The sequence below is a fragment of the Eretmochelys imbricata genome, chromosome 3 (assembly GCF_965152235.1).
Source record: "Eretmochelys imbricata isolate rEreImb1 chromosome 3, rEreImb1.hap1, whole genome shotgun sequence".
Classification (NCBI taxonomy): domain Eukaryota; kingdom Metazoa; phylum Chordata; order Testudines; family Cheloniidae; genus Eretmochelys; species Eretmochelys imbricata.
The window spans coordinates 9,179,347-9,205,176 of NC_135574.1; the positions used below are offsets into that span (position 1 = coordinate 9,179,347).

Genomic DNA, 25,830 nt, shown 5'->3' on the forward strand with positions numbered 1-25,830 from the left:
TCCATTTGTAAGGTAACTTCTCGTCATGTGCCAGTGTATTTATGCTTGTATCTGTAATTTTCACTCCATGCATCTGAAGTGGTTTTTTACCCACAAAAGCTTATGCCCAAATAAATCTGTTAGTCTTTTAAGTGCCACCAGACTCCTCATTGTTTTTGTGGATACAGACTAACATGGCTACCCCTCTGACAGTTTGTTCTATGACATGTTTCAGATAGGTGAAAGAAGTTCTATTTGTATGGTCAGCCACTAAAATAAGGAAAAGGCACAAGTGGTACAATGATTTTCAATGATTTGGTTGGTTTATGCTCTTTTACTTAATATCTAATCTAAATCTCTTGCTGTAGATTAAGACCATTATTTCTTGTCCTATCTTCAGTGGATATGGAGAACAATCAATCACCTTGAAATATGTTAAGGTCTATTATAAAGAGGAACACTTTTTTCCCCTCAGTCTGCTTTTCTCAAGATTGAACATACGCAGCTTTTTAAAACCTTTCCTCATGGGTCATGTTTTCTGAACCTTTTATCATTGCTGTTGCTCTCCTCTGAACTCTCCCCAATTTGTCCATATCTTTCCTAAAATGCGGTGCCCAAAATTGGACATAGTATTCACACTGAGGCCTTACCAGTGCCAAGTAGAACAATTACCTCCCGTGTCTTAAATATGACACTCCTGTTAATACACCCTGGAATGGTATTAGTTTTTTTTCGCATTGTTGACTTATGTTCAGTTTGTGATTACCTTAACCAAAACTTCATTTTAAATGTCACATGTATAAAGCATTGGTTTTGCTAGAATCAATGGCAGAGTTAAAAAAAAGCTAAAATAAGACCTGCTTTGGAATTACCAGGACAAAGTCTCTTCCAATAGTGTTAGCATTTCTATTAGATTAATTGTTGATATTTTTGAATTCATATCTGAAGTCTTACATATACACAGTATATTATTATGTTGACAGAAAGAGTGAGAGCTGTAATGTCATAATGGACAAAGCAATTAAGACTCTGCTCAGAAAAGAGAGCAGAGTTAACCACAGATGACATTGTGGTATACTTAAATAGCACATTTCACATTATTTTTTGATTTAGTATATCTTCTCTTAAGCAAAGACAGGATTATTAAGCTCAATCATCCTACAGCAGTTGTTTAGTAAATTGAATTTCTTGCCTTGTTTGTTACACAGTGAATTAATGGATTTCAACAAGTAATAGTTGCCAAAGGGCTTTAAAAATCAGTGATGCTCCCTTGACAACAAAGGTTGCACATATAAAATACATTAGAAATAACAATATCAGCAGCAACCCGTGAGAGATATATGGATCTCTACACAGAATCTGTGTTATACCTTAGAATTAGGTCATCTACAGGGCACAGTTGGCTAATTGTAACAGCGCAGACTCACCAGCAGCACCTCCTGCTGGTCGTCTCAGGGAATTAGCATTCCAGCCTCAAGAGCACCCTCTTCAGGCCAGTGTCTCACCTTGCTGCTGGCTCCCATATCCCGCCCAGGAGCTCAGTGCCCCTTTCACTGGGTGCTGCCCCCTAGCAGTACCCCACAGTTCTAGGTCTTCCACTCCCAGGGGAATCCCCCACCCACTATCCCTACCTCGCCTCAGTCATAGGCTCCTGCCAGTCACCAGCTAGCCCCCACACCCTGGGGCAGATTGCAGTATGAGCCACTCATCACAGGCAAGGTTGGGTTTGGACCTGCTGTCTCTGCCTACCCATGGCTGCCCCTGCAACCCCTGTACCTAATAGACCACCCCAGGCCTGCAGTCTGGGTCTTTCCTAGGCCAGAGCTCCCCAGCTCCCTTGGCCTTTCCCCAGCCCTACTCCAAACTAGATCCTCTATTTGGGTCTCTACAGCCAGCTCCCTCCCTCTCAGAGCTAGCAAGAGAGTGCTCTTCTGCTCCTGGCTTTTATAAGGCCCGCTGGGTCTGTTTGGGGCGTGGCCCCCAGCTACAGCTGCTCTGCCAATCAGCCCAGCTCTTCCACTGCCCCAGCCCTCTCCCAGGGCTATCTTAAACCCCTCTGGGCCCAATTGGGTGTCCACCCCGCTACACTAATGCATTAGCTTTTCACCTCTGGAGACCTAGGTACAAATCTATTTAACTTACAGGAGAAAATAAGTTGTCTAGAACTTAGTGGGTAATTGGTCACATTACAAAGCTACTAGTATGACTGACAATTCCTGTTCAGGAGAGGCCCTTGTCTGTGCTAGCAGGTGGCGGTACAAGGCAAGCTGAGTTCATAGATTTCAAGGTGAGAAGGGACCATTGTGGTCACCTACTCTGACCTTCTGCACAATACAAACCAAAACCCCTCATCCAATAATTTCTGCATCAAGCCCATAACTTCTGTTTGAACTATGGTATATCTTTAGGAAGACACTCTGTCTTGATTTAAAGACTTCAGGTAATGGAAAACACACCATATCCATAGGTAGGTTGTGCCAGAGGTTAATTAGCCCCACTGTTAAAATGTATGCCTTATTTGTCATCTGAATTTGTCTAGCTTCAGCTTTCAACCACTGGATCTTTCTATGCCCTTTTCTGCTAGATTAAAGACCTGTTTGCTATCAGAAATCTCTTCCCCATGCAGGTACTTGTAGACTGTGATCAAGACATTTCTTAACCTTCTCTTTGATCAACTCAATTGATTGAGCTTCTTCAGTCTCTCACAATAAAGCATGTCTTTTAGTCCTCGAATTATTTTTGTAGCTCTTTTCTGAACACTTTCCAATTTTTGAACATCCTTTCTGAAATGTGAATGCCTGAACAGAACGTGGTATAACTAGTAATGGTCTCACTAAAGTTGTATAAGTAGTTTATAACACCACCCTCGTTAATATTACCCTATTTATACATTCAGGGAGCTCATTTGCCTTCTTAGTTACAGTACCTAACTGCAAAAAGAAAAGGAGTACTTGTGGCACCGTAGAGACTAACAAATTTATTTGAGCATAAGCTTTCGTGAGCTACAGCTCACTTCATTGGATGCGTTCAGTGCTCATGTTCAACGATCCCTTAAGTCCTTTTGCTTTCTAGGTCACAGTTCCCTATCTTATAAGTTTGACCTACATTCTTTTTCCTCCTAGATATATGACCTTGCATTAGACTGTGTTAAAATGTATGTTGTTCAAATGAGCCCCCACTTCCAAGCAAACCAGGTTAGATGGTATAACTGACCAGTCCCATAAGTATTTACCACTACACAAATTATTGTGTTACCTGCAAATTTGACCAGTGATTTTATTTTCTTGTAGATCATTGATAAAGTTATTGAATAGCACTGAGTCAAGAACATATCCCTGTTGATGCGTCTAGAAACAACTCCATTGGATGACAATTCCCCATTTATATTAATTGTTTGTGATCTACCACTTAGCCAGTTTTGAATCCATTTTTACATGGGTTGCACTGATTTTTGTATAGTGCTGACTTCTTTATCTGAGTGTCACATGGGAATTAGTTATATTGGCAAAGCTGGCTGCATGAGGAAACTTGCCCAGCATGTATCTGTACTATGCCTGAGTTGAACCATTGCCACTTTCATCAGCACCGTATTTTTAAGACATCCTCACACACATAACTTTGCCAATTAACTGAGCAACATATGCACTATCTATTAGAATATACTATTAAGCAGTCTATGAAGACTATAATTATATCAGTTTCCCCCCACCACTTAAAAAACAAAAACTGAAAACATGACTTTTTTCAAGCCTTTGCCTTTATACTTGCTGTCACCATCCAGAGGCAGCCTTTAAAATGGCACTACCTCTGTTAGTTCGTGAAATATTTTAGCCAGACTGTATCTGATATTTGTAATTGTACTGCTTTTTAAAGATTTTGTTCTGCTTCTTAGCAGGAATAAGGGAGTTAAAATGGGAATATATTTTAATATATGATGAACAGCCTTATTGTAGTTTATTAATAATTAATTATAAGTAGTAATTTGTATTAGGTCAAATCCTTAAGTCTTTATTCAGATTTTACTGAGTAAGGACTGAGAAAATGAGGAGGGGGGAAATAACAGAAAATGAGGAAATGGCAGAAGTGCTAAGTGACTTTTGTTTCAGTTTTCACCAGAATGTTTAGTAGCAATTGGACCTCTCACTTAATGAATGCCAGTGAGAATGAGGTAGGATCAGAGGCTAAAATAGGGAAAGAACAAATTAAAAATTACTTAGACAAGTTAGATGTTTTCAAGTCACCAGGGCCTGATGAAATGCATCCTAGAATACTCAAGGAGATGACTGAGGAGGCAGCTGAGCCATTAGTGATTATCTTCAAAAAGTCATGGAAGATGTGTGAGATTCCAGAGACTGGAAAAGGGCAAATATTGTGCCCATCTATAAAAAGGGGAATAAGGACAACCTGGGGAATTACAGACCAGTCAGCTTAACTTCAGTGCACAGTACCTGGAAAAATAATGGAGCAAATAATTAAGCAATACATTTGCAGGCACCTCAAAGATAATAAGGTGATAAGTAACAGTCAGCATGAATTTCTCAAGAACAAATTGTGTCAAACCAACCTGACAGCTTTCTTTGACAGGGTAACAAGCCTTGTGGATGGGGGAAAGCGGTAGATGTGTGGTATATCTTGAGTTTAGTAAGGCTTTTGATACTGTCCCATGTGACCGTCTCATAAACAAACTAGGGAAATGCAACCTAGATGGAGCTACAATGAGGTGGGTGCAAAACTTGTTGGAAAACCATTCCCAGAGAGTAATCATCAGTGGTTCACAGTTAAGCTAGAAGGACATATCAAGTCGGGTCCCACAGGGATTAGTTCTGGTTCTGTTCAATATCTTCTTCAATGATTTAGACAATCACATAGAGCAGGGGTTCTCAAACTTCCTTGCACTGTGACCCCCTTCTGACACAAAAATTACTACAAGACCCGAGGAGGCGGGATTGAAGACTGAGCCCACCTGAGTCCCACTGCCCTGGGCGGGAGGGCCAAAGCTGAAGCTTGAGTCCTGCCGCCCTGGGCAGGAGAGCCAAAGCCCGAACCTCACTGCTCCGAGGATCAGGGGGATCAGAACCAAAACCCAAGGGCTTCAGCCCCAGGTGTTGGGCCTGTAACCTGAGTCCTGCCACCGAGGGCTGAAGCCTTCAAGCTTCAGCAGCAGGCAGCGGGGCTTGGTCTTGAGCTTTGGCCCTTGGCAGTGGGGCTCAGGCTTTGTCCTCAGGCGGAGGGGCTTGGTCTTGAGCTTTGGCCCTTGGCAGTGGAGCTCGGGCTTTGGCCCCAGGTGGTGGGGCTTGGGCTTCAGCCCTGGCCCCAGCAAATCGAATGCCAGCCCTGGCCACCCCATTAAAACTGGGTCACGACTCACATCAGGGTCCCGACCCACAGTTGGAGAATCACTGGAATAGAGAGTACATTTATAAAGTTTGTGGACAATACCAAGATGGGAGAGGTTTCAAGTACTTTGGAAGATAGGATTAAAATTCAAAATAATCTGGACAAACTGGAGAAATGGTCTGAAGTAAATGGGATGAACTTTAATAAGGAGAAATGCAAAGTAGTCCTCTTAGGAAGGAACAATCCGTTGCTACATCTACACACTGGGAAAGGACTGCTAAGGAAGGAGTACTGTAGAAAGGGATCTGGAGGTGATAGTGTAACTAGTGATAGTGACTGGAGGTGACAGTGACTAACTATGACTGGAGGGATCTGGAGGTGATAAGTGACTAACTATGAGTCAACAGTGTAATACCGTTGCAAAAAACCAAACATCAATCTGAGATGTATTAGCAGGAGTGTTGTAAGCAAGACAATAAAAGTAATTCTTCCGCTCTGCTCTGTGTTATTTAGGTCTCAACTAGAATTCTGGGTGCCACATTTCAGGAAAGATGTGGACAAACTGGGGACAGTTCAGATAAGGGCAAAAAAAATTATTAAAGGTCTAGGAAACATGATCTATGAGGGAAGATTGGGTTTGTTTAGTCTGGCAAAGAGAAGACGGATGGTGGAACATGATAACAGTTTTCAAGTACATAAATGGTTGTTACAAGGAGGAGAAAGAAAAATTGTTCTCTTTAACCTCTGAGGATAGGACAAGAAGCAGTGGGCTTAAATTGCAGCAAGGGTGTTTAGGTTGGACATTAGGAAAAACTTCCTGTCAAGGTAATTAAGCACTGGAATAACTTGCCTAGGGAGGTTGTGGAATCTCTGTCATTGGAGATTTTTAAAAGCAGGTTAGACAAACACCTGCCAGGGATGGTCTAGAAGATAATACGTAGTCCGGCCTTGAGTGCAGGAGACTGGACTAGAAGACCTCTCGAGGTCCCTTCCAGTCCTATGATTCTATGAAAGGATGTCAAGGTTCCTCCCCCACTCTGAACTCTAGGGTACAGATGTGGGGACCTGCATGAAAAAACCTCCTAAGCTTATCTTTACCAGCTTAGGTCAAAACTTCCCCAAGGTACAAAATATTCCCACCCGTTGTCCTTGGACTGGCCGCTACCACCACCAAACTAATACTGGTTACTGGGGAAGAGCTGTTTGGACGCGTCTTTCCCCCCAAAATACTTCCCAAAACCCTGCACCCCACTTCCTGGGCAAGGTTTGGTAAAAAGCCTCACCAATTTGCCTAGGTGACTACAGACCCAGACCCTTGGATCTTAAGAACAATGAACAATCCTCCCAACACTTGCACCCCCCCTTTCCTGGGAAATGTTGGATAAAAAGCCTCACCAATTTGCATAGGTGACCACAGACCCAAACCCTTGGATCTGAGAACAATGAAAAAGCATTCAGTTTTTACAAGAAGACTTTTAATAAAAAATAGAAGTAAATAGAAATAAAGAAATCCCCCCTGTAAAATCAGGATGGTAGATATCTTACAGGGTAATTAGATTCAAAAACATAGAGAACCCCTCTAGGCAAAACCTTAAGTTACAAAAAAGATACACAGACAGAAATAGTTATTCTATTCAGCACAATTCTTTTCTCAGCCATTTAAAGAAATCATAATCTAACACATACCTAGCTAGATTACTTACTAAAAGTTCTAAGACTCCATTCCTGGTCTATCCCTGGCCAAGACCAGCATACAGACTGACACAGACCCTTTGTTTCTCTCCCTCCTCCCAGCTTTTGAAAGTATCTTGTCTCCTCATTGGTCATTTTGGTCAGGTGCCAGCGAGGTTACCTTTAGCTTCTTAACCCTTTACAGGTGAGAGGAGCTTTCCCCTGGCCAGGAGGGATTTCAAAGGGGTTTACCCTTCCCTTTATATTTATGACAAAGGATATTAGGATTCAGCCCATTATTTTTAAATTTAGCAGACAGAAGCTAACCTTGATCCTGCAAACATGTATATGAGTCACTCTACTCACACAACTAGCCCCATGGAATGGGCTACTCGTGTGAAAGAGTAAAGGGACTATTCCACTGAATAAAATTGTTCGTGTATGTACACATTTACAGGATTGAGCCTCTGAAGGCCAAATCCTTGAAGCTATTGACTATCTACCACTGGGATTTGGTCTTATATTAGCATTAAGTGTCCTTTACTTTGCCGATATTCTTTGTCAAATTAATGCATGTACGTTGCAAAGGTACTCTTACTGTGGAGACCTCTTGAATACCTTGGTGTTTGTGCCTTTCCCTACTTGCTCTAATACAAAATCTTAAATACTAGGCCTTTCCAGCATCAGTAACTAACCACCACAACTCCAGGTCTCATGAAACACCACTGTGCTTTGTTATATCCCTTCAGCAGGCCACAGCCTAGAGCATTATTTACATCCTATTTACAATTAGGAGCCAGCTTCCCCCACTTGCACTGGGAGAAGGGTACAGTTGCCAGGCTTGCTACTGCTTTCTCCCTTCAGGCTTCCTACTCTCCTTCCAAGCACTTCCTTCTTGTCTGTTTATATAGTCCCAGCTGCTGGGGGAGGGGAGGTTACTTCCACCCAATTAGCCCCTCAGATGTATCTCTACTCAGTTAATTGACACCCTCTTCCAACTGCCTGTCTTTCAGTCAGGTCCCAATTAATGGCGATTTGAGCGATAAGATGCTGAGTGCTTGGTTTTATTCCCAAAAGGAATTCAATATGAAACAGCACAAAATCCAGCCAAGCCTTCTCGCCAGGCTTTACTCCTTACAGGATTCCACCTCAAGGGTTTGCTCAGCCCACATACTAGATTCTTCCTCTCTCAAGGGTCATTCCCATCTCCCTTACTTCCGGGTAAGGCAATGAGCGGGCTGTAGCTATGACTCAGCAAAATACACTGAACGTTTTTTTACAAGATGATCAACATTTTTTAAACCAGGTTGCCAGCCTCTTCCAGTGCATTGAAAACTTTTTCCTCAGCAAAATTTAATCCTTCATTTGAGGGAAATTTTTGAGCACTTGTCAAAACAAAAAAGCTTTGAGTTGTTTGCGTGATGCAAAATAAGTATTTTAGGAGTATCTTGATTGCAGTAAAATGAACTAAGCACATAATATGTCCCTAGCTCAGTGATGTTTTTAAGGCTTTACATCTGTATTTGACTGCTTATGTGATTTACCAAAACATAATATGCTTATATTTAATGTAGATCCCATTTAAATGGAGATCTCAAAATAGAATCACTTCATGTCTATTTAAGCAAGAAAGGAATGGAGTTGCTAAAAATACCAATTGTATAGGCCCACAAAAGACTGTGGAGAAATAGAGAATCAGCTAGTCCAGATGCATGGAATCTGTTAAAATTAGGTCTATTGAATCTTTACACTGCAATCCTATTAGATAAGAAGCATGATCCTAATGGCTCAGTGTGCTTCCTCTCTCCCCAGGAATGCGGCAAGGTAATGACTTTGGCACACAGTATCGCTCAGCCATCTACACGTTCTCTCAGGAACAGATGGAAGCTGCTCTGAGATCTAAAGAGGATTATCAAAAGGTAATATTGAATAGGGTGTGGAATTAGCCTGTGCATGGTCAAAGGTGAAGGGAAATTGGGAATGAGCACAGAAGGTGAGCTCATGTTCTGTGTGTTTGCTGTGTATTGTTCCTTTCACTATTCACTGGATGTTGTGTTGATTTTAAGGTTTAAGTTTGAATTGTTATAAAAGTTTTTGTGAATCATCTTGGTGGCTTTGTGCTGAATTGTTTAGCTACTTGTTCTGGTAGAAAATATCAATGTTTTAGTCTTAAAATACAGACTATGTGGATGTGCCAAAACAAAACCCAGGGACCACAGGGCTGTCCAAATCTCAACTTTGCAGTTGGCCCCTATTCCTGTAATGGTTCAAAGCAAATCTCAAATCCAAGCACTCATGGAATTTGGGTTAGTTTGGATCCAGATTAGAACTCTGCCTCTCAGGGTCATCTCTAATTGTGTGTTTTTCAATCTTTAAAATGTATCTGTAGTGTACTCGGCAGTCTATTCCATACCTGCTTAGACCAGGTATGACTTGAGGGAGACTTACAGTCTATCGTACGACTTAGGGAGACGCTCTGTGTTGACATTAGACAACACACGATTTGTTTAATGTGAGAGGTAGAGAGAAAGACTATAGACTCTTTCAACTTCAGCAGCTCCAGTGAACGTTCCCATATGAATTAATGACATTTGGGTTCTGGCTTTGCCTATCATAAGAGATCCTATAGGACTCAGATCGACAAAAGGCAGCAGAATTACTATATCTTAGAAAAAGCTACGAAGGGTCTGACAATCTTTTTCTTTCAAGATCCAGATTTTTTTTTTTTGGAAAAATGTTGACTGTGTATGTGTCCTTTTGAACAGTTGACCTAAATGGTGTCCTACTATGAAAGCTAAGTTCACAATCCAAGTGTTGCAATTAATGGTACAAGATATCACTGTAGAATGATATTAATGTTTTAGGTTTCTCTCTCTCCAGTTTTCCTCCATACAGTATTTCTCCACTGTGACAGCATTTAGAACATCACTCAACATCTCTGTCTAGAACATACAGCTTCTTGTGATGTAGGAACACAGGAATTGCTACCAGATCAGCCTAGACATCTAGCCAGTACAATATCTGGTGTTTGATAGTGACCAGAACCAGAGGCTGCAGAGGAGGGTATCTAAATTCCTGTAATGGGCAATTATGGAGTAATCTGCTATTAAGCAGTTATGACATAATGCAATTGCAGATTAGCTAGCAAGTGGTGCTAAGAGAATGGCACCTTTCGCATTTCCCCTCCAGGAAGAAAGATCATGTCACTTACACAGGGCACTCACTAGAGGATGATTATGTTAAAGAACAAGAATATTGGAGAACTAGTACTTAGGTATTATGGTGATAGGTGTTTTAGAGGTGCTGGTAGATAAAATAGAAAGACAGAAGTCCTTCAAGAATATTTAGTATAAATACAGTAGGGAGCTGAAGTATTAAGGAATAAAAGACAAATCAGAAGTATATGCTAGTCTGAATGGGAGGCTGTAGCTATTGAGCTATATGTAGTGGGTCTGATTTTTATAACTCTGCATATACTAATTTTGTGCCCAAAATTATGCATACAATTGACTACTTTGCATATGCAATTGCCATGGTCTGATATGAAAATCACTGCTTTGAACATGCAAATAACCAATTTCCAAATGGCTGCTAGCACCTTAGTAACTGTGCATGCAAATTGTGTACAATTGCTTCTATATTTTTGTAATAGTGGCACCCACGTAAGTATAGCTCTGAAGCCGCTTGAGGTTCTCTCTCTGTGGACAAAGTGGCTGCTGAAGTTTCATTCTTCATCTATACCTTACAGAACTTCATGCTACTTATTGTTACTTTGGACCCAGGCCTTTTCCAACTTACTTTCTTTTCTCTTCTGCTCACAGCAGTGGAGCCATATCACAGTATGAGTCTTACAACTTTCTGTTTGCTCTCCCAAAGCTGTGAGTCTCACCAAACGGATACTAATCTGAAACCAAGACCCCTATACGAAACAATATAACATAATGCTATGTGAACTGACATCTCTATAGTAGAATTTCCTAATGGCACAGTTTATAAAAATCAGTCTAATTAGGGTGTTGTCATAAATATAAAGGGAAGGGTAAACCCCTTTGAAATCCCTCCTGGCCAGAGGAAAAGTCCTCTCACCTGTAAAGGGTTAAGAAGCTAAAGGTAACCTTGCTGGCACCTGACCAAAATGACCAATGAGGAGACAAGACACTTTCAAAAGCGGGGAGGAGGGAGAGAAACAAAGGGTCTGTGTGTCTGTCTATATTCTGTCTTTGCCGGGGATAGACCAGGAATGGAGTCTTAGAACTTTTAGTAAGTAATCTAGCTAGGTACGTGTTAGATTATGATTTCTTTAAATGGCTGAGAAAAGAACTGTGCTGAATAGAATAACTATTTCTGTCTGTGTATCTTTTTTGTAACTTAAGGTTTTGCCTAGAGGGGTTCTCTGTGTTTTGAATCTAATTACCCTCTAAGGTATCTACCATCCTGATTTTACAGGGGGGATTTCTTTATTTCTATTTACTTCTATTTTTATTAAAAGTCTTCTTGTAAGAAAACTGAATGCTTTTTCATTGTTCTTAAGATCCAAGGGTCTGGGTCTGTAGTCACCTAGGCAAATTGGTGAGGCTTTTTACCAAACCTTGTCCAGGAAGTGGGGTGCAAGGTTTTGGGAAATATTTTGGGGGGAAGACGTGTCCAAACAGCTCTTCCCCAGTAACCAGTATTAGTTTGGTGGTGGTAGCGGCCAATCCAAGGACAAAGGGTGGAATATTTTGTACCATGGGGAAGTTTTGACCTAAGCTGGTAAAGATAAGCTTAGGAGGTTTTTCATGCAGGTCCCCACATCTGTACCCTAGAGTTCAGAGTGGGGGAGGAACCTTGACAGGTGTTAATATAATTAGGCACAGATATGAAACTGATATCCTTCATAGTTTGTTTCTGAACTGGGAAGGTGACTTTAAAAAAGGGGACTATTCAGTCAATTACTCTGCTACTCAACAAACATGTACTGCAGTTACCAGAGCGCCTGTCACATCACCTACAGTCGCACTGTAGTTATGGTAAATCTCTTGTCGTTCAGAGAGCCATGACCCGTTCCGATATTTTGTAGCAACCTTTTTTCCCTTTGATTGGCATTGCATTATTTTTAAGGTAAATATATACAGTAAACTTCCTTATACATTCATGTTCTACGAACAATAAATGCGCAACAATGCTTGAGCCACTTTTGCCTATGTCAGATGGATCTCCATAAACGTTATCAAGTCAGATAAAGGGCATTTACGTGTAGCATACTGCTTGGTTTTCCAAGGTCTGCATTGACGCACCCCACATCCTGCACTACGCTAAACGTATAGTACCAACAATATATGTGTGAGTGGTACCCATGATTTGCTGGCACTGTAATTAAATTAAAGCCAAGTTGTCTTGTTTGTTATCTCCCTGCATAATGGAACATGTTCTCAGGCCAGTTAGCTGTCCTTTTTTTTGTCTTTTTTTTTTTTCCAGCTGAGACCTTGAAAAGAATTAACAGTGGATTGTTTCAGGGAGCCACAGAATTGTAGAAATGTAGGGCTGGATGGAACCTTGGACGGTTATCTAGTCCAGCCGCCTGTGCTGATGTAGGATCAAGTATACATTATGTTATCTTGTATATGTTGTTACACTGAAGGAAATTTTTTTGGTTTTATTGGGGATAGAAATCCTCCTGCTTCAGGACGTAAGGCAACCATTAACTCATGGGAGTTAGGAAGAAACTTCCTTTAAGTATGGGATGTCCCACAACAACTCACTATGAGGTTTCTTACACTTCTCTAAAGCAGCTGGTGGAGGCATTAGAGACAGGCTCCTGTTTAAGAGGGACTGCTACACCTGTGAATGACAATTCTTATCCCTGTGAAACAGTAAAGTTATGCATCATTTTGCTATCTTAATGCTGAAAAACACCGGCTTTAAAGTGGGAGAAGACTATATTTTTCCTGTAGGCCTTCTGCATCCCTGTCCGAGTCCCGAAGAACCCAACATTTCAAATTACACACATTTCCTATAAGGTGGCACAGAATCATTATCCTTCCAAGGCACAGAAGACACAGTAGCTGCAGAAGTGTGCTCTTCTGTGCCCTTCAAAGTCTCTGCTTAATAGTCTGCTCAACAGTCCACTAGTATGAAGATCTCCTCCCAGAACTTGAGCATACTAAGTACGCAACATGTCTACATTTGACTAGTCCAGGGGGCAAGAATGAGGTTGTGCGTTGAACCTGAGCGTCCCTCATATACACATCTATTTTAAGCTGTGACATTTGTTGCTGATTCATGCAGCTGTTTAACAGCTGAGAAATGGCAATACAGCAACCAGGAATTAATAAGTAGTGGGGCCAAGCATCTTTGACTGTTTTTGAAATTGAGTGCATACAGTGGTAGTCAGTGAATGGTAATATGTATTATAATACAGTTCCACTGTTAGTGAATTGTAACAAAGGTGTAAGTGTAATTATAAAAACAGAAAATGGGGGCCAGAGCTTGATGAATGTGCTGTGAGTTAGCTCTTCAATCCATTTTGTCTGAAGCTGAGGTGTTTGGTTTTTTTTTTAATACAGTTGAACCTAAGGTTATTTAATTTTCAAGACAGTTGCGAGTTTGGATCTGGTTGTCAAATGAATTATCTAGGCAATAATCCAGATGCAGAATTAGGGTGGGGAGAGAGAGATTTTTTTTCCTCAAAATTGCAATCTTACTAGGTTCAATCAGGCTGCACGCATCAGGTTTGCAGGCTTCCAGGAATCCACTGAAGTTAATTGCGAAAGAACAGTGGAAGACATGCTGGGGTTACTTTATGTATGTAATATGCTTCCTAAACTGATGTAGGTTTCAGTGACTTAGCCAATAAGTTGATCTGAGAAGATAAAACCAAACAACGGTATAACCAGGAGTAATGGAATTAAATTAAACAAATGAACATTTAGAATGAATATCAGGGAAAACCTTCCTAATGGCCAGAGCTATTAGTCTATAGATCAGTCTCTGGAGGAAAGTGGTTGAAACTTCATCGCTGGAGAGGCTTAAAACTACAGTAGACATGCAAAGCATTAGAAAAGATGTACTGAAGAAAAACATCCTACCCTAGCTGGAGGATGGACTAAATGACATTGTAAGTGTTCCCACCCCCCACCCGCCATCATAATAGCTAGGATTCCATGAAAGAAAGAAGACTAGGGTGAAATTTGATTTTAAGGTATTCTCAAACCAGCCATTCACGTAAATGATTGAAACTTTCATTGATCAAATTATCACTTCACTTGGCATTTCATCAAATGCCTAATGTTTTTGAGTATTTTGACAGATGACTAGAGCTGAAGACCAAGCATTTAATGAAATGTCTAAAATTTCTCATTGAATTAACAGCAAAAAGAATATACTGGACCAAATTCATCCTTGGTGTAATTCCATAAGAGCTAATAGAATTACACCAGGGATGAATTTTATGTTTTCTTATATACTATCATATTCAGCATAGGAGGGCATCCATCAACCAATTAGAGCAGATGCCCTGTTGTTTGGTATCACTACCTGAAGCTTGAGTGACATTGGTTGTCTTCCTGCTTCTTTTGGAAGAATTTACACCAGTTGGTTTTACACTTCTTCTACTCAGAGCAGTTATATGTGATAAATCATTGACAGCTAGAGGGAGATTATTGATGAGTATCGTTTCACACAGACAGTCTTCTAAAGATTCAAATCATGTATTATGACTGGGAGAAGGTTGTTCACATTGGTCTTGGCAGAAGGTGGCTGTTTACAGGTTTCTTAGGATGTAGAAGATTGTTTTTAATAAGGCTTCTGAATTTCAGTAGTTGCATAAGCATCTGATAACTCCTCTTCAGAAGTTCAAGTATCAGAGATGAAAATATTTGTCCCATCTTTGCATCAATACTGAAGTGAACAGCGGTGGTTACTCAACGTTCAAAAATAGTTTTGTGAAAATGAGTGAACTTGATCCCCCAAATGCTGCTTTTTTTATTTTATTTTGCCATTTATCTTTGATATAAATATCCCCTTTATAGCTATGTTTGTGCATTCCACAGATATTTGAGTCTGTGGATGACAAGGCTTACAATGAACAATCCTTAATTCTTCTCATATTACCCTGACGAGCAGAAAACTTGGCTTCATTGTCACTTCCAGAATATATGGTCGCCTTCCAGTAAAAAGATAACTAGCAACTGGTATAGCACTCCTAGTTGCACTTCTACATGACTGTGGGACCAGGATAAAACCTTTAATTGGATGAACCTGGCATATCATGATGCATTTGTATGAGTCTCCTGGAATTGACTTCATAGCAATAAGATAAACATGTCCGTGAGATGACTAGTCCTGGCTGAATAAGACCACATTTGTGCTTTGTTGGTTTCATCTATGCTGAAATTCTATCCACAAGAATTTGACAACTTCCAGACTTCCTTGTGAGATGTATATTTTTTTTCACCAATTATTTTGGCATTTCGTCATCACATGACCAGCAGCTATGTGAGCTTCATTAAGGATATCACATGTATCTTCATTGCTCACAAAATGCACTACAGTCATCATCCATCTGATTTACACTTCTTAATAAGCTTCCCTACATCACTACACTGTAGGATCTCACATGTGGGGAAAAAACTTTTTTTATTACTATAAAGTTGATTTTACTCTGAAACCAGGCTTAAACAGTAGGGTCAGTTGTACCTTAAAGGCACTGAGGACAATATGGAGGTCCAGGAAGAGCATTGGAAGTCATCAAAATGCTTCTCAGAGCTTACTGGAACACAGGTAGAGTTGCTACATCCCTGGATTGGGTGCAGCATGCATTGCATACGGATTCTGTTCCACTGACTGCAGACTGCAAATGTTGCTTGCTCTCAGGCAGGCTGCACATAGGGAGATTGCTGTTTGGCCCTTCCCCCAGGTACACACACTGTGCATCTACGTAAGGGCCAGGCCCTTTACTTAGCCCTTTGTGAGTATTCAGTCACTTTTATATCCCATTATTGTTATGCATTTGGACTAGTGATTATGAAGAATATTAAACCGTACCTTCTCTTTTTGCAATCATCCGCTTAGGTTGAAGGTCACTGAGGTTGGCAAAGATGCCTTTTAATTTTATTGCATTGTGAACATGTCCCCAGCCACTGCATCAAGCTAACACTTGAACAGAGCATTAAACCATTTTTAGAAACTAGACCTTGTATAAATGAATGTAAATATCAAATAAACTTACCTTAAGAATATGTGTTTCTGGTGGAACTTTATTCCTCCCTTGCTCTTTACACATTTCAACTTATGAAAAGATTCCAACTCCATTATACAAACGTCATGCTTTTATACATTTTAGGCAGATGATTATTAAGTTAGTCTTCAAGTTAAAGTTCCATGATTGACCCTGGGAGTGAAATTATGAGCATTAAGACATGCATTAACATTGACAGAAACTAGATGCCCCTCATATGTAATCTGTCAAACCATGTGTTCTGTAGTGCTAGGCCAGTCATGTGGACCATCCTGATTCGCTTCTAGTTGATTATTTTAGATTTCCTTCCCTTGGTTATACATTTGTTATATCAGAGTTTACAATTTTCATAAGCATATTAAATGCCACGAACATAAATTCAATAATTGAATTCATGATTGTTTACAGAGTGCCATAAGTGAGCATGGTGCTTTACAGATAGACACAGTTCCTACTCCCAGTGAGCTTTGTTTAAGTTCAGCATTATATAACAAGTGGCGATGAGAGAAAATAGAGGAGTCTGAGATAAAGAAAGGTAAGGGTTACAACAACTTAGGATCTTATAACTCGCTTTTATTTCATTCAATTTGGGTTAAATCTTCAAAACCTTGACTCCTTACCCAAAACCTGATTCAAGCAAACTCCCATTACTGGAGTAAAGTAAAAAGTAAGACAGGATCTGAGGATTTAGCTGCCCTCTTTTTACATTTAAAAAAGTTAAATTTTATTATTGTATAAGTACAGTGGCTTTTAAATCATAGCCTGCCTTGTTAGGGGTGAGATGAGGACATGTGGAAGAATTCTTCCCAAGAGGCATTTTCTGGTGGACCTCCTGCCATTTCTACTCTTTTTTTTTTTTTAAAAAAAAAGCTTTTTTAGCCTGGGAGAAACCTCAGATGCAGCAATGCTAAAAAATGAAACCGAAGTTTTGGGTTTTTTCAATTGTTTAAACATATGTGAATGTGCTTGGTGGTGAAACTGCAGAACTAGGGTGACCAGACAGCAAGTGTGAAAAATCAGGACGGGGATGGGGTGTAATAGGAGCCTATATAAGAAAAAGACCCCAAAATCAGGACTGTCCCTGTAAAATCGGGACATCTGGTCACCCTATTCAGAACAACTCTTACTCGATCCAAACCAGTTTGTTTATTCCTAATGCTACATTGTTATTCAAACAGGTGTTTATTGTCCAAACCTCAGTTTTTGTGTTTGTGACAAAAATGGGGCACAAACCGTGCACAAAAAAATCAAGCAACTGCCCATGGAATTTGTTCCATTATTTACCCAGCCTTAAAATATAAAACCAAAACATCTGGTTCTGCATTCGTTGCATGCCCAAAACTTCTAGTGAGTTCAGTGGGAGTTTCGGGCACACAGGAAATTCAGAGTTGGACCCATATGGTTTGATCCTGGTAGATGCTAAATGCTTTCTGGGAGGTGGTCAGCATTGCCAACTCTTAAATGTGCTCAGCACTTTGCAGGATCAGGCCCATAGTCAAAATCTCCAATCTTTGCTCAAACATTTGTCCATCTACCTCAGTACTGGTCATGGTTTGTGTGATAGTGTAGATCACCGTAGAAGTTTTCTCTTTTACGTCCATGGGATCATTCTGGTATGTGCAGTCTTTAATATACAGTGTAATATGTGGGGAAATCGTTATTTAAAAAATATAAACCAAAAAAGGAGAAAGAGGGAGGGAAAAAGAGTACCCAGAAGAGCAATGTGAAGTTTGACAGCTGCCTGTTTTTCACTGATGGAGTAAAAAATGTATAAAACCAGCACCAAAGAGAGCACGAATTTCAAACCAGCAAGGTTCATTTGTGTCTGAGTCTCAGAGTTAGGCTGGGATGCAGTGTCCACATCCACTTCATGAGTATTGTTTATTAATCATGTTTACTTTAGTATGGTAGTGCCTAAGGATCAACCAAGAATGAGTGCAAAACATGGTACAAACATAGAGTAGGACAGTGGTTCTCAACTAGGTGTATATGTACCTCTGGGGGTATGCAGAGGTCTTCCAGGGGGTACATCAGCTCATCTAGATATTTGCCTAGTTTTACAATAGGCTTTATTAAAAGCACTAGCGAAGGCAGTACAAACTAAAATTTCATACAATGACTTATTTATACTGCTATATATACCATACATTGAAACGTAAGTACAATATTTATATTCCAATCGATTTATTTTATAATGATATGGTAAAAATGAGAAAGTCAGGAATTTTTCAGTCATAGTGTGCTGTGACACTTTTTAGTATTTTTATGTCTGATTTTGTAAGCCAGTAGTTTTTAAGTGAAGTGAAACTTGGGGTACCAAGACAAATCAGACTCCTGAAAGGGGTAGAGTAGTCTGGGAAGGCTGAGGACCACTGGAGTAGGAGACACTCCCTGCCCTAAGGAGCTTACGTTCTAAGTAGACAAGGCAGACATGGAGTGGGGAACGGGTATAACACACCAGCAGAATGAACAATGGGACCATGATCTTTGTGGGGGAGGGGTTAAGCTGAATGGAAAGGACAGGGAGAGGGGGGGACAGGCTGGGGCAAAGAGGGTAAGAGGTGCATATGTGGAGAGAAACTGAGGTAAAGGGATTGTGAAGGAGGAGGAGAGAGAGGGTTGACACAAACAGCCAATCAGCACAGGGCAGAGAAAGTCCGGTCAAAATGTAGAAAGATCTCTGAATGCCCGAAAGTCCTGCTTTGGCTGCTGTCTGCAATAGCTCCTACTGCCTGGAGTCTCTGGTGCTCTAGAACTGTAGCTAGTAATTATGTTGTATATTTCTGGGCTCCAAGCTGAATAGTGACATACCAGCCAATAGTTTACTGGTACCTGAAGTCATATGTAACAATGTGATTGGGCAGGAATCAGGACTCATCGTAAAATTACAGCTTTCTATTGTGAGTATGTAGCAAAATCAATTCTTCTCTGTCTTTGTATCTCCCTCTAATTTTGTTCTCCTGCTTTCTGTCCCATTTCCCCCCAAGACTTTCTCTTTGCTCTAATGGTTCCAACCTCCAGAGAAAATAAATTGATACTTTTTAAAAAAATCTGATTTTTTAAATATTTAAATTAAAAAGAGGTTTATTTTTTAAAATAAATATTTTTTAAAATAAACCTATTTAAAGTTGTTTGAAATTGACAAGCTATGTTAAGGCCTACACTTGCTATAACCTACTACAGTCATTGAAATTTAATAATGAAAATAATATTAAGCAGTGCATATTTGCTGCCAAGTTTTAAAGCAAGTCAAACCACTGAACTGTTGGAAGTCACAGGCTAAGCACCTGGAGCCAGTTTGCTAAAATGCTAAGCCAGCTTTGGTAGTGGTGGCTTTTTCTGCAGGTGCAGAGAGAGTATTTTCTTCATTTCAGTTTGTTCAACTAGTTCAGTTCAATGACTAGTTTATTTAAAGTAAAGAAACTAATTGAGAGCTGAAAAAGCAGGAGAACTTGTTTACCTTTTCAAAGGACAGACCCTTGGGGCACTCCACTTGATATCGGCTGCCAACTAGACCTCAAGCCTTTGATCACTACCTGTTGAGCCCGACGATCTAGCCAGCTTTCTATCCACCTTATAGTCCATTCATCCAATCCATACTTTTTTAACTTGCTGGCAAGGATACTGTGGGAGACCATATCAAAAGCTTTGCTAAAATCAAGATATACCACGTCCACCGTTATCTGGCTCTGTGGCAATCAGATTGGTCAGGCATGACTTCCCATTGGTGAGTCCATGCTGTTGTTCCTGATCACCTTCCTCTCCTCCAAGTGCTTCAAAATGGTTTCCTTGAGGACCTGCTCCATGATTTCTCCAGGGACTGAGGTGAGGCTGACCGGTCTATATTTCCCTGGATTCTCCTCCTTCCCTTTTTTAAAGATGGGCACTATATTTGCCTTTTTCCAATCTTCGAGGACCTCCCCCGATCCCCCTGAGTTTTCAAAGATAATGGCCAATGGCTCTGCAATCACATCAGCCTACACCCTCAGCACCCTTGGATGCATTAGATCCAGCCCCAGGGACTTGTGTATGTCCAGCTTTTCTAAATAGTCCGTAACCTGTTCTTTCACCACTGAGGGCTTCTCACCTCCTCTCCATACTTGCTGCCCAGTGCAGCAGCCTGGGAGCTGACCTTGTCTGTGAAGACCAAGGCAAAAAAAGTATTGAGTACTTCAGCTTTTTCCATATCATCTGTCTCTAGATTGCCTCCCCCATTCAGTAAGGGTCCCACACTTTCCCTGATCATCTTCTTGTTGCTAACATACCTGTAGAAACCCTTCTTGTTACCCTTCACATCCTTTGCTAGTTGCAACTCCAATTGTGCTTGGTCTTCCTGATTAAACTCCTGCATGCTAGAGTAATATCTTTATACTTCTCCCTAGTCATCTGTCCAAGTTTCCACTTCTTATAAGCTTCCTTTTTGTGTTTAAGCTCACAGAAGATTTCTCTGTTAAGACAAGCTGGTCGCCTGACATATTTGCTAATGGTACCCAGCTGAAGTGCATGGTGGATACTGGTGCTGAAGTCAATGTTCTCCCCTCTGGTTAAGTTCACAGTCTGGACATTTGTCTGACTGCAGTTGTTTTAAAGGCTTGGAATTTGTGTGCTTTGCAGAGTGTGAGTGAAGTTGTGTGCTCTGTGGTCTACAAAGGCATAGCCTTGACTAGAAAGTTCTACACTGTTAAAGACACTGCTGCAAATGCTGTTCCATTATTATCCTATGATCTGTGCTTACAGCGTGGTATTATGCATGAACTCATGCAGGATACCTCCGGTGCGGTTATGTTGCCTAGAATAGAAGGGGATACCCAATGTATCATTCAGAGACAGCATGATTGATTTAATGGTGATGGTGTTCTGTCCATGGGATATGCATACTCTGTGATTGGATTTGAACGTCAAGCCTTTTGCACCGCCCATAGATCATACCCCTTCTGCAATTATGGACAAGATCTTGAGGAGAACTGCAGTGCCTGAGAGATAATGTTATTGTTCAGAAGGTAGAAGGGCCTGTGGATTGGAGTTGGTGACATTCGGACTGTGTGCAGATTTTAGGCCACTCAATAAACATGTGAAAGACAAGCAGTTTCAATTGCCAGTCTTCAATGAGGTAACATGCCGGGTATGTGGATCTTGGATTTTCTCTGTGTTGGATCACCAATCCAGTTACTGGCAAATATTTGTTGCTGACAGTTTGCAGCTGTTATTGACTTTCAGCATGCCATTGGGGAGGTATCCACTATCAATAGCTCCCTTTTGCTTTAGTCTTTGCCCCTGAAGTAATTCAGAGAGTGGCCTTTCAGCTCCTTGATAATATCCAGGGTGCATATTGCTATTTGGATGATATTCTCATCTTTGCGAAGACTCTTCCTGAAAATAATACTATTCTAGACCAGGTGCTAACCCTGCTCCAACATAAAGTTGAATGGCATAAAGTTGAATGTGGCCAAGTGCAGTTTTGCAAAAGATGCTGTAGAGTTTCTAGGACATTGTCCGTCAGCTGATGGTGTGAAACTGACACGTGAACTGATACAGGCTTATGCTTTGCTACTATTACCCACTGATCATAGCAGTTTACATTCAGTCACTGGCCCAGCTCAATACACAGGTGACCATGCGCTGCCCCATTTTAGTACCTTTGCCAAGCTGCTGTGGGATTTAACCCAGGGCCAGGTACAGTTGGTTTGGAATAAAGAAAGAAAACAGACTATTGAAACCCTGTGTCAAGCTCTCTGATAGATCCAATTCCGTGTTTATTTTGATCCAAGCATGCCTGTAGTGATTCACACTGATGTATGCAAAGAGGATCAGGAAGAAGTTCCGCTCCAGGAGGGATGGCCGGTTATATGTGTGTACTATACTCTTACCCCAATGGAAGCAAAATATTCCTGGACTGAGCTAGTCATTGGTGATGGATTTTGATATTGTATACTTCAAAGTATACTTAGTGGGAGGACATTTTTACCTTAGAAACTGATCATTTGCCTATTCTGGGCCTCTGTTGCAAGGCTATTGACCTACAGCAGTGGATTATTCAGTTGCAACAGAAGGACTTTAATTTGGTACATCTCAAAGGAAGACATAATTTGCTTGCCGATGCTCTTTCAAGAAATTCTGCTGGGTTGGCACCCTCAAATGCAGAAATGGCAGAATGCACCATATGCTTTTTACTGAAAGTTATGATAGTTAACTTGAGGCAAACCACTGACACCACTCTTCAAGATCTGAACTGTGCAAGGTGATAGTACAAGCAGATCGGATAGACTCAGTCCTTAAGAGAACACTGTTTACATTCTACAAAATTTGTTCCATGCTCATGGTGAAGACGTGCTATTTGACATATCGTATGCAGAGGAGCCCTGGTGACAGTCCCAGCAGCAGTGTGACAAGCAGTCTTGGATGTGGCTCATGGAGGACATTTGGGAGTTAAGACAGTGAAGGAACTTCTGTGTAGTTATGTTTGGTGGCCAGGGCTGCACCCAAACATTGACTATTGTGTAAAGGCATACTCAGCCTCTACAGTGCATAGAACTAGTGCTCTTCTGGCCTTGGAAACCAGTAGTCCCTTGGAAACCCCTCAACTGCACTGTGTGGTTACACACTGTTGACTGATATAGACCATTACTCATGGTACCCCTTTGCATTCATAATTTCACAAGGCACCTCAAAGGAGCTCATTTCTTGCCGAACGACTTTAATTGCAGGGTTTGGCCTACCAGAGAGCCTTGTTTCTAATAATGGGACACCGTCTGTATCAAAAAGTTTGAAGGCTTTCTGACGAATATTGATACACTACATTATAAATCTGCTGTGTACCATCCACAAGGAAATGAGATAGTGAAGAAATTGCATGGGGCTTTTAAGAAGTGTGTACCTCGCATACTGGAAGAACGTTGCGATACAACCTTCCCTATTGCTTGAGTCATGCTTTATATGCTATTCAGAATACACCTCATGAAAGTACTGGAGAAACCCTGTTCTGTTGGCTCTTCAGCTGACCTATGAGGACCAAATTGTTTATGCCGTTGGAAAAAGTTCATCCTATCACTTCATCATCCTTAAACATGACTAATGAGACTAGGAAGTATGCAAGTTTCAACAAAGGTATTCATGCAAGACTCCATGCATTCTATCCTGGACAAAAGATGAGGGTCTGTAAGTGTTTTCGATACTTGGGGCATGATCTTGTGGGTTGCAAGGTACAGAGCATGGAGGGTGCATTGAGAACATGGAGAATGTGTTGATAATGAGCAAAATCTACTGCCTACTGAAAGAATAGATAGAAAGAGGAAACTTTCTGCTTATGACGATGTCATTTGGCCAGTTGAGGAAGTTTTGCATCCACTCTCTGTGCTGAATCAGAGCTATAACCTACTGCTCCCTCAAGGCACTCCTGAACTTTTGGGTAGAAAAGAAGGAAATTGTGATGACTAGTGTGTGTGCATATCCCTTCCTGATTCCTGCTCCCTCTTCCTGTTTGTTTCGTGGTTCCTGCTCCCTGAACTCAGCGTGTGTGTGCATGTGTAACCCACACACCTCCTGTGTGTGGTGCTCTGTCCCATCTAGTGGCACTGAGACCACTTAGAGAGAAGAGAGATTCATGAGTCTGCTTTACAGCCTTTGCTAACATATGGCTTTTAGCTCATGCAGTAGAGGTCATGCATTTGGCTCCAGAGATCCCAGGTTTGATCCTGCCTGCTGACGACAGGGGTCTGTCAGTGTTACACATGCATAGTATGGGGTATGTGCAGCTACTCAGGGCCTGCTGCTACATACCTGCTGTTTGGGCTATTGCTGTCCTAACTGGCTCATGGTTAGTATATGTTTTGATTGACAATCTGCCCGCGTGTCTTGCTTCATTTTTGTTTTGTTCTGGGGATTGCTGTTCTAGGATGTAACAAAACTGAGGCAAAGTATTTGTTTGGACATTGGCCATACCTAGATTATCTTTAATGTCCACCCTGTTCTCAACACTTGGAGGTCCCACCTCTTCTTTTCTTGTTTTCTTTTTACTTACATGGCTAAAGAACCTTTTATTACTGATTTTAATTTCCTTTGCAAGGTCCAGCTCTGGTTGGCTTTCGGTGGTTCTCACTCTTTCCCTACACTTTATGATCTCAAGAGGTAGGTTTTCCTGCTGATCCATTCCTTTTTCCATTCCTGATAGCCTTTCTGCTTTCTCTTAATAACCTGTTTGAGATGATTGTTCGTCCAGTTTGGTCTGCAACCCTTCCCTATGAATTTTTTCCCCTTGCTTGGAATGCAGGCTCCAGATAGTTTCTGCAACTTTGACTTTAAGTAACTCCTCCACATTCAGATCCTTGAGTTCTTCAGTGCAGTCAACTTACCTAACTAAATCCCTTCCCTCTCCTGCGCTTTCACCTCCTCCTAACTGCCTCAATGATTCTTAGTCCAAGTCTACTCTCCTAGGTCCCTATCTCTCTTAGTGTCTCCCCCACCTACAACTCCCAGTCCCATCCTCACATCATTTCTCTCCTCGGCTTCCAGTCTCTCTGCTCAGCCAGTCACAGTATCCTCTGGTCGCAGATCAAGTTTCCTGTCCCAGTGTCCTACCTGTCTCCCAGTCTCCTTGTCTAGCCAGTTCCAGCTCTACCACACCGTGACTCCTAATCCCGCTCTGCCAGCTTCCAGTCCCATTCTCCCTATCCCAGGTTCCTTGTCTCAAGCTTGCTCAGTGTGGCTGGAATCCTTGAGGAGTTTAGCTGCTAAAATCTAAGAAGTCTCTGCTGAGCATGTGCAAACTTCAGTTTTTGAAAGCCATACAACTTGGCCAAATTTGGGCAGAGTGGCACATCCTTGACACAAAAGTCACCCCCCTGCCTAATTTCAAATCCCTGCTCCAAGGCAGGGGAGGAGGGGGCTAGAGCTCTTCAAAGAATGGGTACAAAAACTTTTTAACATGGACAAAACAATGTATATTCCCCTAGTCTCAAACAGCTAAATCATTTTTGCTAAAATAAAAAATCAACTTGAGGCTGGCACTTGGCATGGAAAATTTCAACCCAAATGGTTCAAGTTTTGACAAAGTTATGAGCAACTGAATGCAGGGTCTTATAATTAGAAGTGTAGACAACTTGAATAGGTGGGACTTTTAGCCCCATCTAAAATATATATGCACACACTTAACATTGGTTATCTCATGTTAATCTTTGTGAAATAATTTCTTTATTGTTTCAATTGGTTAATTGTATCTTGGGTGATTTTTTTTCCTCCAAACTTCTTGTCATTATATATATAAAATACACAAATAGCTACTTTATGTATTAACAGTCATAGCAAATAGATTTCCACATTATTACATGGCATTTTAATATAGCAAGGAGGGAAAAACTGCCGTAATAGATTTATATACTCGAAGTACAGGTTTCAGAGGAGCAGCCGTGTTAGGCTGTATCCGCAGAAAGAACAGGAGTACTTGTGGCACCTTAGAGACTAACCAATTTATTAGAGCATAAGCTTTCGTGGGCCACCGTAGTGAATTTAGTGTGGTGACCAAGGCAAAACCTTGTTTATTTTATTGCCCTCTAGTGGTCTTGTAATGTGCCTGCAATACAGTTAAATACAGTAGTCATCTCTGTGCATAGTGCAAAGAATCCAGTTTTCTC

At 41.0% G+C, this 25,830-nt stretch overlaps 1 protein-coding gene across 1 annotated transcript in view; it reads left to right on the forward strand.

Annotated features, from left to right (window-relative positions):
- Window positions 1-25,830, forward strand: part of MSRA (methionine sulfoxide reductase A) — a 442,222-nt gene that overhangs the window by 301,810 nt on the left and 114,582 nt on the right. Inside the window, exon 5 of the mRNA XM_077812365.1 lies at window positions 8,800-8,906. Within this exon, the coding sequence (XP_077668491.1) occupies window positions 8,800-8,906 (107 nt within the window). The remainder of the gene's footprint in view (window positions 1-8,799; window positions 8,907-25,830) is intronic.